The 17,159-nt window shown below is 48.9% G+C and overlaps 1 protein-coding gene across 1 annotated transcript in view; it reads left to right on the top strand.

Moving 5' to 3' along the window:
- Positions 1-17,159, top strand: part of STAB2 (stabilin 2) — a 206,502-nt gene that overhangs the window by 162,793 nt on the left and 26,550 nt on the right. The window contains exons 45-54 of the mRNA XM_062203017.1: positions 2,757-2,876; positions 3,792-3,839; positions 4,847-4,930; positions 7,139-7,285; positions 8,023-8,163; positions 9,580-9,639; positions 11,073-11,249; positions 13,635-13,724; positions 15,620-15,766; positions 17,039-17,095. Of these exons, the coding sequence (XP_062059001.1) occupies positions 2,757-2,876; positions 3,792-3,839; positions 4,847-4,930; positions 7,139-7,285; positions 8,023-8,163; positions 9,580-9,639; positions 11,073-11,249; positions 13,635-13,724; positions 15,620-15,766; positions 17,039-17,095 (1,071 nt within the window). The remainder of the gene's footprint in view (positions 1-2,756; positions 2,877-3,791; positions 3,840-4,846; positions 4,931-7,138; positions 7,286-8,022; positions 8,164-9,579; positions 9,640-11,072; positions 11,250-13,634; positions 13,725-15,619; positions 15,767-17,038; positions 17,096-17,159) is intronic.

Genomic DNA, 17,159 nt, shown 5'->3' with positions numbered 1-17,159 from the left:
ACTTGCCACAAACTGGGCTCAAAGAGCAGGAAATTATGTCCCCACGGTTCTGGAGGGCAGAAATCCACCCCCGAGGTGTCAGCAAAGGTACCCCCTCGAAGGCTCCAGGGGAGAAGACTCCTTCCCTGCCTCTGCCCACTGCCCTGGTGCCTCCAGGATTTCCTGGCTGTGGCCTCATCACCCCCATCTCTACCTCCACCTTCACGTGGCCCTCACTTCTGGAACTTGATAAAGGCACCTGAGGGGTTAAGCCCCTCCCCGTTAATCCGGGATGATCTCATCTCAATAGTCCCCATTGCCTCTCCAAAGAGTCCGATTGCGTATCTCCAGCTCTGGCCTTGCGAACAGTAAAGACAGCCTGTTGTTAAAGCCCTCCTCCCCAAGCCAGGTCCTTGTTGTCTGCTTGTGCTAGTATGGCTAGCTCCTCCGGAGAGAGATCCACATGAAACCAGTGCATAAGGACAGTAAGAGTGACAGTGTGGAGAGTCGAGGAAGCTGGGAGTTTGGAGCTGTTAGAATTACAACTAGCTTTACTTTGACAGCAGTTCTTCCATTGTCCTTTTCTGTCTTTAAAAAAAAAAAAATGGGGCCGGCACCATGGCTCAATAGGCTAATCCTCCGCCTTGCAGCGCCGGCACACCAGGTTCTAGTCCCGATCGGGGCACCGGATTCTGTCCTGGTTGCCCCTCTTCCAGTCCAGCTCTCTGCTGTGGCCCGGGAGTGCAGTGGAGGATGGCCCAAGTCCTTGGGCCCTGCACCTGCAAGGGAGACCAGGAGAAGCACCTGGCTCCTGGCTTCGGATCAGCATGATGCGCCAGCCACAGCGGCCATTGGAGGGTGAACCAACAGCAAAAAGGAAGACCTTTCTCTCTGTCTCTCTCTCTCCCACTGTCCACTCTGCCTATCCAAAAAAAAAAAAAAAAGGCCACCTTGTGTTGGCCAAAAGATTCTTGGTACAGCTGATGTGGGCAATCCCAGCAGCCCCTGTGCTGCCTCTCAGCACATTCCCTTAGGTATTAACTTTCGGTCTTGAGGCTGGAGAGCCGCAGGCCAGGAGGGGCCATGCAGGGAAGACCAACAGGGGAACTCTGTTCCTACAGAGTAGTGTCCACACAGCTCCAACTCACTGTTGCTCTGAGCCATGCCAGCCTGGTGTTAACAGAGATGGAAATTTTTAGGAATTTTAATGTTTTTCCAACTTTTAAATGATAATTAATTCCAAAAAACCATTTGAAACACTGAGCTAAACAAGCAAAATAATCATAGAGCTCAATCTTGCTTGGCTCAAGAATCACCAATACTCAAGTGTCACCAACAAGGGCCTAGAAATGGAACCTTCATGGATTAGTTCTCTGTCATAAGCTATCCTAGCCCCTTCTGCACTGCCATAACAGAATCCCTGGACTGGATGACTTTAAATGAGCATAAATGTGTTTCTCAGCCTTCTGGAGGCTGAAAGTGTGAGACTGAGGGACTGGTACCCTGTGCAGGCTTGTCCTCCTACGGGGAGCCCACTCCCTCCACTATAGCATTGTTCCACTCATGAGGGCAGAGACCCCATGGCCTGATGACCTCTTAATGCCCCCCTCTTGCTACTGTCCCAATGGCAATTAAATGTCCACACGAGGGGGCATTCAAACCTTAGCACAAATCTTCACAGCTGTGCTTGCCTCAAGTCCATCAGCCTGGCACTTGAGACCCCTAGGAGGGTGGTCCCGGGCTCCTACCATCCTCTCCCTGCTTCCATGAAGGCTCCGCTGCAGCCCCTGGGCTTCCGCTGTTGACTAAGATTAATGGTGATTTGGGCCAAGAGAGGATTCTTCTAGGTGGTCTTAGAGCATGCTGTGTGTTGGCACCATTGAAGTCCAGGGCATTGCCTGGAAGAAAAGCATCCCCCAGGGGATAAGAGCCCCCAGAAGTCGGCTTTCTTGGACAGGGCACTGTGTGGTATCAGCTTAAGGCCGGGTTCTGGGGTGATAGGTCCCTCCTGGGCCAACGGGTTGTGCTCAGCAAACTCTTGGAAAGGGGCTGGAGGAACAGGAGACCACACAGCCAGCCTGGAAGACGGGCCCCTCCTCCTCTGATCAGCAGAGCCGGTTTTGTAAGTGAACTCTACTTTCTTCCTCACTTAAAAGCTCTGCTTAGATTGTAAAGCTCTTCTTGGGGTCCTTGGATGTTGGCTTCGTGCTTCACTTCGCCTCGTTTATGTTTTACTTCTCTGAGGGCAGGGACGCGAACACGATTTTACATGAGAGTACTTCAGAAAGTTCCAGAAAATGCATAAGATGGAAGAACAACTATGCATGAACCTCAGGATGGTTTTGCAGCCAAACTACCCTATCTTTTAGTTCTATTTGTCCATGAATTGCTGACGTCTCCCTCATATGGGCTACCTCCTATCTGATGACTGCTACCTCTCCCTTGATTGAGTCAGAGGTTAGCCTGATGCTGATAATGGTCACACAAAATTAGTGCCTTTCTAGTTAACCCCCGGGTGAGGAGAAATTTCCCACCTGGCAGGCTTATCTCTGATGGCTGGAGAGCTACTCAAAGGACTTGCCCTCCTAATACCCACAGCTGGGTAGAATAAGGTGTCCCTTGCAACCATAGAGAGTTGGAAAGCAACCTCAAGAAAACAGAAAATAATGCATACTGCTCAAAGTAGGACAAAAAAATCCATTTCAACACAGACTTACTTGGCAAGCATGGACAGAGCTGGCAAACTAATTGCTCTGATCCCCTGGCAATTTTACCAGAAAAATGGCGGCTGTAGTGAATTTGCAATCTGCAATCACACTGGAAAAGAAGAAAGGACTTGCACCTGTAAGTCGAACTATACCGGGGATGGATTCACCTGCCGTGGCAATATCTATCAGGTAAGACGCATTTCCACAGAGCGAACTCTGCCTCCCCAGCCAGGCTGAGGCTCCAGGTCACTAAGGGGTGTCCAAGGGCTCTTGAAACGTGCAGCTCTATCAAAATGTAAAAGGCAACTTCCACGTACATTAGCAATGAAAAAAAACAATTTTTGTCTGCCCATGGGAATTCATTTGACCTGTGATGGAGTGATAAAGACTGATAGAAAGTTCTGGAGTCAAACATCTGGGTTGGAATTCAGTTCTATTAAGCAGTAACATTGTGACTTTTGAGAGCCTATTATATTACCCCTCTGTGCCTCAGTTTCCAAATCTCTAAAAATAACAGCACCAAGGCCATGAGTAAGAATTAAATGTGATTATGTGTGCAAAGGATGCAGAGTCCACAATAACCCAAAGGCATGGATTGCTGTGTGAGTGAGTGAGGGTTTGCTGTGTGCCTGCCTGCGTCCACTTGGACACCTGGACTGGACATGGAGAACGGGGCAGTAGTGCTCTCAGGTTTCTACCTATTATCAAGTCAACATTCACTTGCTTGGTTTAAAGCAATCTTAGAGTGAGTGAAATCTGCCATAAACCTACAACTGACATTTTTTCAATACTTAAACAAGTTTTCTTAATAATATTCTGTTATTTTAAAGGCTCTTAAAACTTTTTGCTTTTGGAAATGCTTGAAGCTTTCTTTGGTAAATTAAATGGAGATTCCAGAAAAATGTTGTAACTCACAAATGTGTGCACGTGGTCATCTTGCATGTTGGCTGTAAGCCTATTGGGGGGGGGGGGGGGCAGGGTGAAAAAGACTTGAGGGAAATGCCAGATACCTGCAAGGTAGGAAAAGCATCCTGTGATAACTCAGCATCCTTCGTGTAGACAATTTACAGGCATTAAGCAGAGCAACCTTGTCTGTCTTTACAGGAGCTTCCCAAGGACCCAAAAACTTCGCAGTATTTCTTCCAGCTGCAGGTGAGAGCAGCTACAGATAGCTCCAGCGTAAGAGCAGGCTTTCAAGCCAGAGCCAGGGTGAACCTGGAGCCTCCAGGCCCAGGCACTGGAGCGTGGAACAGGCTCTGCTGTTGGTTTTCTGTGAACTTCGTCTCTCAGCGCTGATCTCAGGCAGGCGCAGGGAAGAGTGGAGTGAATGCTACACTGATCTGTCTTGTACATGTCAGAGGGTATAGCTGGGTGACTATGGTTCACAGCAACCTAGTGTATATTTTATAAACGAGTAGAAGCCAGGAGCCCCAAGGCTGCCATCATAAAGGAAAGGCAAATGTCGATGGCCTTGAGCTTACACACTGCAGTGAATTGTCACACTGGCACCCGTGAGTCAGTCTGGCTACTATTCACTTAAAAAATTTAAAAATATACATGCTATATGGAAAAACTCCCAGCAAACCAGTGAGACTAAAAGCATTACTGGTGGTAACTGGCCAGCACTTAAAGCAAAGAAATATGGAATTCGATGTTTCTGCACATCAGACATCTGAATCCAGATATGCTGAAGAATAAAATATCTAGAAGGATCGTGGGAAATTAGAGGAAAATATAGATAACCTAGTGACTATATAATCTTAGAATTGCAAAAATTTAATAATGTAAATTATCTCATTTTTTGCATTAATACAATTATCCCCAATCATGTAAAATATTGGTAGATAGAAAAGGCCCTGGAAAATAACAGGAGTTGCTCCAAGGTGCTAGGGTATGGGGTTAGTCTCATTTTCTTCTTTAGGCTCTATGGATATTTTCAAAACCTTGAATGCAGTAAGCAGATGTTATTAATTAGAAAACAAAACAACACGATTTTGGCGGCAAACAGCCTAGGTTCAATTTGCATCCAAGACAAAAACACAACACTTCCCCTCTACTATGCGGTCATCAGCTCCCGCTGGTGTTTGAGCCCTGCCTGTGCTCACTGCAAGACTGTGTGTGTGGTAACCAGGGGCCACGGCCCACCTTCCTTCCTACAGGAGCACTCTGTGCGGGACCTGGCTGGCCCCGGCCCCTTCACTGTCTTTGCTCCTCTATCTGCAGCCTTTGATGAGGATCTGCGGGTAAGCACCATGCCGTGGGCAGAGGGAGGGCATCTGGGGTGAGAACACGGTTCCGGGACCTTAAGCTGGAACCTACACTTCGCATGCTTCTGGGTATTTATGACCAGGTGCCCTGAGCAGCAGCAGTAGGGGCTTTCTGCCAGTAGAGGGAGCACGGTCAGGGGATGCGATCGGGTGGATTCAGGCCAAAGACCTCCTAAAGAGCATTCGTGGACAGGGCAGGAGGCTGGCAAAGATGAACAATTCTCAAGTGATCCGAACCTCTTAGAGAGCGGAGAGGCTGTGTTAAGGGAATTTAAATAAGTCCTTCCTTTGCTTGCAGGACTTATCAGAACCTTTACTGTGCTAATATTCACTGGGGCTCTTCAGGCAGTGTTACCCATGAGTAATGAGGATAGCTAGCATTTATGCAGTGCCTGTTCTGAGTGCCTGGCCTGGATTAACAGTCCTGCGTGCTCTTATTGTTTCCGTTTTACTGTTGAGGATATTGAAGAAGTAACTTTCCCAAGGTCACATGACTAGCAGATAGTGGAGCAACAAGGACTTTTTTTAACCACTGTGTGCACTGCCTCTGTATATATTTTGGACACTAGAAAAGCAGAGGCATAAAAATCATTGTCAAGAATTTGAAGGGGGCCGGCGCCGTGGCTTAACAGGCTAATCCTCCACCTTGCGGCGCTGGCACACCGGGTTCTAGTCCCGGTTGGGGCACCGGATTCTATCCCGGTTGCCCCTCTTCCAGGCCAGCTCTCTGCTATGGCCCGGGAGGGCAGTGGAGGATGGCCCAAGTCCTTGGGCCCTGCACCCGCATGGGTGACCAGGAGAAGCACCTGGCTCCTGGCTTCGGATCAGCAAGATGCGCTGGCCGCAGCGGCCATTGGAGAGTGAACAAACGGCAAAGGAAGACCTTCCTCTCTGTCTCTCTCTCTCACTATCCACTCTGCCTGTCAAAAAAAATAAAAATAAAAAATAAAAAAATTTGAAGGGGCCTAGCATTGTGGCGCAGTAAATGTAGCCACCGTCTGCAATTCCGGCATCCCATATGAGCACCAGTTCAAATCCCAGTAGCTCCACTTCTGATCCAAATCCCTGCTAATGCTGGGAAAGCAACAGAGGATGGCCCAAGTGCTTGGGCCCCAGCTATCCACATGGGAGACCCAGATGGAGTTCCAGGCTCCTGGCTTTGGCCTTGCCCAGCCATCTGAGGAGTGAACCAGCAGATGAAAGATATTCGTTCTCATTCTCATTCTCTCTCTCCCTCTCACCCCCTGTCTCCCCCTCTCTCCCCCATTCCCTCTCTCCCTGTCTCCCTCTTTTCCCTCCCCTACTCCCTCCTGCCCTTTCTTCCTTTCTCTGCAACCCTGCCTTTCAAATAAATAAATCTTCTATTGAAAAGAATTTCACATTTGATAACTTTGCTTTGAAGCATCAAGGAAGTAACCAAACAATAAGAATTTTGTGGGCTTTTTATTATGTCTACTTTATAGTTTTATTTTTTTTAATTTTTTTGAAGAGAGAAGAAGGAGATAGAGAAGTAGAACGCTCCCAGTCTGTTGGTTCACACGCCAAATGCCCAGGACAGCCAGGACTGGGCCAGACCAAAGTCAGCAGCCAGGACCTCCGTCCAGGTCTCCCATGTGGGTAGCAGGGACCCAGCTACCAGACTCATCACTGCTGCCTCCCAGAGTGGGCACTGGCAGGAAGCTGGAGTTGGGGCGGAGCTGGGACTCAATCAGGCACTCCCGCATGGGAGGCAGGTGTCCCAGACAGTGCCCTAACTGCTACGCCAAATGCCAACCCCAGGGTTGTGTGTATTCTGAATTCCGAGTGGAGCTCTGTGGGATGTCTCCCAGTGCTAAAGGTTTAAATCTGGCCCTGGTACCGCCGAGAGAGGGGTGGACTAGGTATGGCTTCCCAGCAGCTGTCACAAGAAAATGCTTCTTCAGAGGAGCGTCTCACAGGGCTCCAGGTCTGCAACCAGTGCTATGAAGCGGGGGAACCCCTCCACCCCGGAGTCTACGAAGAGGCAGGGGAGGCACCAGGGCCACTGCCTGGCACAGCCTCCAGCCTGTAACCCTGACCACAAGCCAACTCCGAGTTGCCAGAGTCTGGAAGGCGAGAGGATGGTGCAGGATGGTACAGAGAGCCGAAGAGAAGGCTCTAGCCAAAGGCGCCACTCTGGCTGTAACCTCTCCTCTGCTTTCACAGCTGAAAGCCTGGGACCAACAGCGCCTAATGCCCCAGGTTCTTCGTTACCATGTGGTCGCCTGCCACGAGCTGCTTCTGGAAAACCTGAAACTGACCCCAAATGTCACTTCCCTCCAAGGAGAGCCGATTGTCATCTCCGTGTCTCAGGTAAGGGACGCCACCTCGGGAAGTACCCTCTCCTCCTCCTTGGGCTAACTACCAGCACTAATAATAAAAACTCACATCTATGAAATTATTTTATAGGCAGAAATTCCTGAATACTGTTTGATGTGTATCATTTAACCCTCAAAGTAGCCCCATGATTACAGAGTAGTATTTTCATCCCCAATTTTCAAATAAGGAAACTTTGCTCAGCAAGGTTAAGTAACTTGCCCGAGGTCACGCAGCAAGTAAATATTCAAACTAGAAGTCAAAACAGAGGCAGGGCAGCTCCAGGCAGTCAATAGGACTGTTTCTGGTAGCCTTGGTCAGAAGCTGGAGAGAGATGAGAGCTCCCGACTAAAGCCACCTGACCTCTGTGGCCTGCCCCCCTCACATCAGAGGAACAAATGGTGACTCTAGAATTCATTGCAATGGGAAAAAGAGCTGGGGGCAGGGATGTAGAGAGAAGCCAGTTTTGAGCTGCTTGTCTATTTCATTTCTGAGAATCAGTGAAATGACTATTTTAGTGGATGTTGTGTTATTTGTTATTAACTTCTCTGCATGAAAATTACATTCCTGTCGCAATTTTCTTTTTACCATCACAATAAAAACACACTCCGGGAAGGCGAACCTTCAGATTTCCCACTGATGACTTAATGTGTGGGTGAAGCTTCCTGCGAAAAGCAACGCTGTGCCTGCTGTTCGCTGTGCTCACGTCACTCTAATTTTCTGGTTGATTTCAGGATGCCGTGTATATAAATAATAAGGCTAAGGTCATAGCCAGCAATATCATCACCACTAATGGGATCATCCATATCATAGACAAACTACTGTCTCCCCAGAACCTGCTCTTCACTCCGAGAGACGCCTTTGGACGGATCCTGGTAGGTAAACCGGCTGACCTGCTCTCCGCATGGAGGCACCTGAGATGCAGCATTTCGGTTCTGAATGTGAGGCGGCGTCCCGAGACATTTTGATTTTGCTGCTTCCGGCTCAGGGATCTTTAAAAGCCTCATAGACATTATTCTCAGAAGGAAGTGAGTAAAGGCGGAGGGAGTCAGGTAGAAAGACACAGCGTTCCAATCTGCTGCTTTACTCCCCAAAGGCTGCGGTGGAAGGGACTGGGCTAGCGCTCAGCCAGGAGCAAGCAGTGCAGTCCAGGTCTCCCGTGTGCATGGCAGGGAGCAAACTACTTGAGTTGTTACCTGCTGCTTCCAGCATCTGCGTTGGCAGGAAGCAGGAGTCGAGATCTGGAGGCAAGAGTCAAACCTGGGTCCTCCGATATCGGGGTGTGGGCATCTTAACCTCCAGCTTTATTTTAAATCAGTAAATAGATTAATAGGTTTTTCTTGATCCTGGCTTCAGACTGGCCCACCTCTGGCCATTGTGGCCATTTGAAGAGTGAACTAGCAGATGGAAGAGATCCATCTCTCTCTCTCTCTCTTTCTCTCTCTCTCTTTTTCTCTCTACCTTTCAAATAAATAATTTTTTGAGCATCTATAAAGAAAGGTAGTCTTGCAAATATTTGGAAGATGGAGAAAATAGATAGATATGATTGACAGCTAGAGATGATTGACAGCCAGAGATGATTGCTAGAGAGAGAGACAGATGATAGATGACAAAGAGATGGAATTATAAATGGTAGGCAAATAGATAAATGCCAGGTGAGAGAAAAAGAGTTCTCACACTAAACCTGGAGTAATACTCCTTCTCAATGGACAGAAAAGGCCATTTTGAGATTTATTTTTATTTATTAGCATTGGCCAATGTTCTACATTGCAGACCTCAGAATCTACCATATCTAGCTAACACAAAAAGGAGTTTCTTAAGATACTAGGTGCATCATTGAGTCTCTCGGAAGGCCAGAGCCTAATCCCAGGTGCTACACAGTTGCTAACCAAGCAGCCCAGGGATGCCTGCAAAGGGAGGCACCCGTCCCCACCCTGGGACTGCTCTGTCACTGCCACCGGCCTCACCCCCTGGGCCCCTGGAGAACAGGACGGCAGATGCTTCTACCATTGTGCTTGCCGGAGGTCCTGAAGTTCCTGAAGCTTCCCCTACCACATCTTACTGTTTCTGTCCACCAGCAAGTCTTGCACAAATGCTTCTGCTTGGATATATCACCTATAGGGCTCTAGCTGCAAGGGATTCTGGGAAAATGTAGTGCTCAGCCTTGCAGCATGGGGAAAGCAGAGAAGCATGGGCAGAACAGAGTTGGAGGGGGTGTTGGGAGCTGCTCTGTAGTATCTGCATTTGTTTTACCCGGGGAGCTTTTGTTCAAATGCTTTGTTTTCACGCAGCAAAATCTTACGACAGTGGCGATAAACCATGGCTACGTCAAATTCAGCAACTTACTGCAGGTAAACACCCAGGGGAAAGTTGGCTTGGGAATAACGTGCCTAAGGAGGTTCTGTTTTTTTTTTTTTTTTTTTCCTGTCTCGTCTCGTCTCATCTCATCTCCTTGGAGCCCGCTGACTGGCTGCTGCCTTGCTGGCTCGCTGATTGGTTACCTGATCGTTTTTCGCTCACTCAGCGAATTGTCGTGGGTTCTGGGTGAGGAAGTCCCCATTTCCTGGAGAACAGAGTCGTTCTCTGCCACTGCATTCCGCGACGTCGCGCGGCCTTTGAGCTCTCTAGCATACACGGGCTGGTTTGGAAATTGAGGCAGGTGAGGCTGAGGTTGAGTTGGGCGATCCCTGGACATGGTGCTTCACACCTGGGAGTATCGCCCGTGTTCCAGAGCTGGGGCCGCGGAGCTGGAGAGCCTGTGAGCGGGTAGAAACTGGCCTGGAAACCACATCTTTTGGACTCCGGAGACTGTCCCCAGGGAGTGAGGACACTTCTTGGTCAAACCCAAAGGCTGCAGAGGAGACTCGGGAGGGCGGGGCTGGGGTCCTCCTGGGGATGCCCTGCCCCCTCCCCTGAGCAGCCCCTGAGGCTTCGAAGAGCCCTGCCAGGCCCTGGGGCACAGTCTCCACATCTCTGCAGAAGTCCCTGAAATGCCCTGGGTCACTGGGGAACTTTCTAGAAATGGGAGTTTCAAGGCAGTCACAGTGAGAATCTTCAAAGATGTTACCGTCAATAACCTCTGCTCACCCACCACCCCCAAAGCTTCATATTCATCCCACACCCGGGCGCCAGACTGGTCGATCAGAGGCTTGGGGAGCGAGTTGGCAAACCTCTCTGGGGCTCCTTGCAGGAGTTATAGACCCTCTCTCGTCAGATTGTGGAAAAACTTAAAAAGCATACACGTGTCCTCCCGGCCATAGAGGGCTCTCAGGAGTCCTCCCCACCCATCTTGCCAGGCCTTGGTCTGGGGCTGCGTGACCTAGATGTGTATCAACACACAGTGGCAGCTCAGTATTGTAGAGGTTTTCCTCATTTTAAAATGAAATAGGAGAAAAATGCTAAGTTGGTCTTCCAGAATTTAAAATATGTGGGCAGAAGTAGTACACACACTCACACACACACAAACATGCACACACATGCATACAAACACAAACATATATGCACACAGAGACACATGCATCCACACACTTACGCACACCCACATGCCCACACACACACACACACGCACACATAACCAGAGAGTTTATTTTCCTGTTACAAAGCCCCAGACCTGACCTCTCCCTTTGCTTTCTAAGGCTGCAGGGTGCTGGGCCCCTGCCTCTGTCACCCTTGAACCGTCTGGAGTCCTGATAGGCCGTGGGCAGGGCCAGGAGGGCACTCCACGAGGGACGCTGTGCCTGTGGGGTGGGGCACCCACGGGGGCTGACTCCTCCCTGTGTTCCAGGCCTCGGGCTTGCTGAGCGTCATCACGGACCCCATCCACACCCCGGTCACTGTCTTCTGGCCCACGGACCACGCCCTCCAAGCCCTGCCCCCCGAGCAACAGGATTTCCTGTTCAAACAAGACAACAAGGACAAGCTGCAGGAGTACCTGAAGTTCCACGTGATCCGAGATTCCAAGGTAGCCACGGAGAGCCCGCCCTGGGGTTTCACTTTTCTGGATTTCACTCACCTAAGGTCAACGGTGGTCCTCAAAGGTTGAAGGGGAAATGACAGAAATAAACTAATCATATGCTTTCAGCTGCACACCATTCTGAGGAGCGATGACAATCTCACACCCCGGACGTGAGCCGTTGCTTTGCCCAGCATACCCCAGCTGCATGTACTCCTGACACGTTAGTCATATGTGCATACAACATACATATTTACCCCAACTGCATGCATCCCCACACGTTAGTCATGCATACATCCATACAATATACATACATATATACCCCAGCTGCATGTACTCCCCACACGTCATACATACATACAACATACATACATATTTACCCCAGCTGCATGTGCTCTCCACACATTAGTCATTCATACATGCATACATACAGATACATATATGCCCCCGCTGCATGTATTTCCCACACATTAGTCATATGTACATGCATACAACATATACATATATGCCCCAGCTGCTTGCACTCCCCACCCACTAGTCCCTTGGTGGCCTCCTTGGTGATGAGAGCGACTGATGTGGCATCTCCGCACTTGGGTTCAAGTGACCCTTATGCTACTTAACGATGGCCCCAAAGCACAAAAGCAGTGATGCCGGGAATTTTGTTATAGTGTATTATTAGCATTTTATTTTCTTAGCATTTTATTAATTTTCATTTTATCAGCACTACTTTATTAGCAGTTATTGTTGAGCTCTTGCTATAATCAATAAATGGAATTTTGTCCTAAGTACGTATACGTAGGAAAAAAAAAACATGATCTCTGTAGCATTCACTGGAGAGCAGGTTTCAGGCATCCACTGGGGGTCTTGGACCATAGCTCTCATGGATAAGGAAGACAGCTGTGTTTTGTTTAAACACAAAATAGTGCGGGAATGACCCAGAAAGTAATGAACCCAAGATCCAGGCAGTGCAGCCCAGAGCGTCCCAGGTGTTCTTGTCCCCATGAGATGGGGCATCAGCAGCCCCTCCCCGCTGTGACGCCCTCTGACGGGCGGTGGCAGTTGAACCCCCCAGTGCACCACGCTAGGCTGTGTTTCTTGGACCTGCCTTATTTAATCCAACCAGTACCCGAGAGCACAGGCTAGCCCTTCCGGTTACCTGGTGCACACTTTAGATGCTTGCTAACAGCAGCTCCCAGCTTTTTTCTGGATGGACTCTTTTTCTCCTGGTTCCAAAATGTTGACACAAATGATGCTCGCTCCTGATGCTCTGCAGGAGCGTGGCAGCCATGCCCTGTCCCTAGCCTGGGCTCATGCTTGCCTCCAGTTGTGAGTCTATGCCGTCCAAGAATCCCAGAAGCCCTCACTTGGGGCTATCCAGTTCCCAGGGCTGCTGTAACAAACCACCACAGCCTGGGGGCTTGACACAGCACAGCTTGTCCTCTCGCGGTTCTGCACATGGAACATGCCAGCTTCCTGCCTCTGGAGGGCCCAAGGGAGCACCTGTCCCATGCTTCTCTCGCAGCTTCTGGTGGTTGCTGGCAATCTCTTCCATTCCTTGGCTTGTAACCACGCTGTTCTGGTCCCCGCTGCTGTCGTCACGTGGCTGTCTTCTCCCTCTGTGTGTCTGTGTCGCCATGTGGCATTCTCTTCTTTCTCCAAGGACACCCTTCCTCTCGGATCAAGGGCCCATCCTAGGGGCCAGCACTGTGGCATTGCAGGTTAAGCTGCTGCCTGAGGCACTGGCATCCCACATGGGCACCAGTTCGAGTCCTGGATGCTCCACTTCTGATCCAGCTCCCTGCTAATGCACCTGGGCAAGCAGCAGAGGATAGCCCAAGTATTGGGGCCTCTGCACCCACATGGGAGACCTGGAAGAAGCTCCTGGCATTGGCCTGTCCTAGCCCTAGCCTTTGTGACCATTTGAGAAGTGAGCCAACAGGTGAAGGCTCTCTCTCGTTCTCTCGCTCTCTCACTCTGTAACTCTTTCAAGTAAATAAGTCTTTAAAAAGCCCATCCTCATCTAACCTTGTTACATTTGCAACGATCATATTTCCAAATCCGGTCATATTCTGAGGCCCAGGAGTGCAGGTCTCCCACACAATTTGGGGGAGCACAACTCAACCCATCCTTCCATTGACTTCAGAGTTTCCCAGGGATCCCCAGCACAGCTAGGGGAGAGAAGGGCGGGGAGACCAGCCCTGACAGAAGGACCCTCCCACCCCATCAAGGGCCCGTGCCCTCACTTCCTTTTCATTGCATCTTCTGTCACTTCAAAGCGGAAGTTACGACAACTCCCAGGAAGCCCTGCGTGGGAATTTGGTTTGTTGGCCAAGCACCTCCACAGCCTTGTGCAGCCTCATGTGGGGCTCTCATACTTCACCATCACCCCCACAGGTCCTGGCTGTGGATCTCCCCCGGACTGCATCCTGGAAGACCCTGCAAGGCTCGGAGCTGAGTGTGAAGTGCGGAGCTGGCAGTGACATTGTGAGTGTCCCCCACCACTGCCCCATCTCCCTGGACCCCAAGCCTGCTTCCTCTCGCCGCTTTTGGAGGTGTTTTTCCTGAGGATACGGAAGTGGACATGAAAACCCTGATAAACCCTGGGCAGTTCCTGCTCTCAGCCAGTGGAAGGAAGCCCCCTTACCTTTGTGGAGAGCAGCATGGGCTGGATTGTGTTTGCCTTTGGAGCTTTTATTTTGCAGTGTGAGATACTTCCGGGAAGCAGGAGAGCCCATTGCCCTTCCTTCTCAGATCAGCTGAGAGAGAAGGTTTGCACTGTTCACCTTGCCTGGCTGGGACCTGAACAATTCTACCTTCCTGTGATTTCATGCAATGAATGGGTCTGATGGCATTATTTCCACCATATAAACTGGAAAGCCCAAAATGACAATGTCTTCAATCTATGAGGGTTTATGCTCTCTCATAAAACAGAGGTGGAGGCAGCCAATCCTGAGCTAGTTTGGTCACTCAGTGGGGGCTCTCCCTCTGTCTTTCTGCCCTGCAGCACGTGGTTGTGGCTGCAACCTCACCTCAGGGTCCAACATGGCCCCTGGAGCTCCAGCCACCATGTCCACTTCCTAAGCAGAAGGAGGCGCCAGAGGGATACATCTCCCAGTTGAGATAATTCACTTCAAGGAGCTTTCCAATAAGTCCCACACACATTCTGCTTCCATCGTGTGACCAGAATCCCTTTGGGGTTTGATGTGGCAGGTGTTGGATCAGTAACCAAGTTTGAGGAGTCCTAGCTTGTTTTCATCCCAGCTTCTGGAAAGTTACCCCAACGCAGCCACACTCTTGAGGCCCCTCTGTGCTACCTCCAAAGAACAAGGCTCTCCCGAGAAGGACAGCAGGAGTGGGCGTGGTTTGTTCTGTGTGCAAAGGCGGCCTTCCAAGCACCTCGCAGTGTAGCATTTAGTTTGATCTGTAACAACCCCATGCTTCAGGAATCCTGAACTCTGTTACCAGTGCAGGGGCAGGGGAGCAACTGAACCTCAGAGAAACTGAGTCACACTGTGCCGAAGTGAACATACAAGGCTTTGCCCATGATTTTCTATTGTTCGTTCCACAGAATCACACTATTTCCCTCCCATCAATGAATGTTAGGATGTACCAGTTTTCTCTTCAAAGAACTTCCTAAAAGCATTTTACATCTTGAGGGAAGAATCTTCATCAACTTACTAACTGGGTGATCTTAGTAAAGGAAACCCCAGGATTGTTGTAAGCATAAAACAAAATGTATCCAAACCTTAGATAATGCTTGGTACATGTGAGATGTAAGTTATTATTACTGTTATAAAGTTCAAGTCCATCATTTGTCTATCCTGGAAAAAATGTTGAATCAGAAACCTCAGTAGGCTAATCAAAAAAACTGGCTAACTGCACACAAGTGGTCCCATCAGCAAGTGTACCCGGAACTACAGCAGAGTCATCACAGCTGCACCCCGTCACCCCACTGCACAGATTGCTACTTTGGGAGAGGCAGCGTCACAGAGGGCGAGGAGTCAAGGTGCCCAGGCTACTGCCTCGGCGCGAGTGCCTGCACATCTCACTGGCCATGTGATGCTGGGCATGTTTCTAACCCCTCCCTGCCTCAGCTTCTTAACTGAGTGCAATTGGGTACTCATCATAGAGGCTACATCCTAGGATTGGGAAGATGGAACGAATTTGCTTAGGTAAAGCACTCAGAACAGTACCTGGCATATAATAGGTGCAGTTTTACTGAGATTGATAGATGATTGACTAACTGACTTTCTTTCTGTGTTTTGTTTTAGTTCTTTCTGAGTCTTGTGTCTGCTGGCCACTTTCTATATGGCCTAGGAAAATGGAAAGTCTAAGGAAGACTATTAACTATTCTCTCTCTCTCTCTCTCTCTCTCTCAGGGCGCGCTCTTTCTGAACGGTCAAATGTGCAGAATTGTGCAGCGGGAGCTCTTGTTCAATCTGGGCGTGGCCTATGGCATCGACTGTCTGCTGATGGATCCCACCCTGGGGGGCCGCTGTGATACTTTCACTACGTTCAATGTCTCGGTGGGTCCTAACAGGGGCACTGCAGTGGAAGAGCCTTGGGCTAGGAATGGCCCTGGGACCCAGCATAGGCTCTGCTGTGAACCCACTGAGGGCTGGTCCTTAGAAGAGACCAGGACAGAGAGATCTGAGGACCACCAGGTGGCGTCCTTCAAACCAACAATCCTCAAGTGTCTACGTCTCCCTCCGCAGGCCTTGAATAGTTTCGTCTTCCCATCTGTCCATTCATCCCTTCACTTCTTTCCCATTGAGAACCCACTTCTTAGATACCAATGTGTGACAGTTTTTCTGCCATTCATTTTCATATCCATCCATTTACACATTCAATCAACAAACATCTTTTGAGCTTCTGATTAAACCAAATGGAATTGCCATACTTGACAGTTTGGAGACTATAACAATGGCGATTTCATATGTTCAACCTTTTATTTATGTCCCAGCCCCAAATACCTCCATTCTTTACCCATTTGTTCATCTCACTACATTGATTGAACTTCTGCCCTGGGCTCTGCACTGTGCCAAACATTTTCTCGTTCATCTCATTCATTTTCTCATTTACTGAGCCCCACCTCTGAGCCAACCAATTTGTTCCATGCTTGTGTTACTCTCTCAATTATCCAATGATAGGAGAAATTATCATCAACTCTGTTGTGTAGCTTTGGAAGTGAGTCTCAGAGAGATGAAGAGACTTTACATGACAAAATGTATCACCAGTTGATGTCAGTACCTGGCATTTCATAGGCATTCAATAAATATCCCAAAGTTTTAGGGGACCAATCAGCCAAAGGAAGAGATGAATGGATTTCTTAATTCCATAAGTGTATTCACACAGATTTGTGGAGTTAATCATTGTCCTTCACTAATCCCTTGAAGATCAAATACAAGCAAAAAATTATTATTCCTGCTTTATACATCTTAGAACTAGGGATCAAAGAGTACAAGTGATTGATCAGAAGCATCACAGTTAACTTAAAACGGAACAGATCCTCACATTCCCATTTCTCAGTGCTTGTAACATCGCCTAAATCACATGGCCCTGGTCCAGCTCTATGAAACAGGAGACTTTTCAAAGAACTAAACCAAAGAGCAGAGGCCCAAGACCTTTAGAATTCTCCATGGCGAAGTTGCACTGTGTATGCTTTTCACCTTTGATCACGAAGCTCTTAAACAAGATTAATTGAATTCATAATACATCCAGGTATCGGTATTAACCCAGGACACTTCCTTGTGTTTGCCAAGATTCTTGATTTTAAGTGCTTCTTCTCTGTATACTAGGGAGAGTGTGGGAGCTGTATCAATACCCCCAGATGTCCAACATGGAGCAAACCAAAGGTAATTATAAATGCAACAGTAACATTTGGAAAGACAAGGATATTTCATTGCCAGACTTCAACTG

The sequence above is a fragment of the Lepus europaeus genome, chromosome 10 (assembly GCF_033115175.1).
Source record: "Lepus europaeus isolate LE1 chromosome 10, mLepTim1.pri, whole genome shotgun sequence".
Taxonomy (NCBI): domain Eukaryota; kingdom Metazoa; phylum Chordata; class Mammalia; order Lagomorpha; family Leporidae; genus Lepus; species Lepus europaeus.
This window is presented reverse-complemented; position numbering and strand designations above follow the sequence as displayed.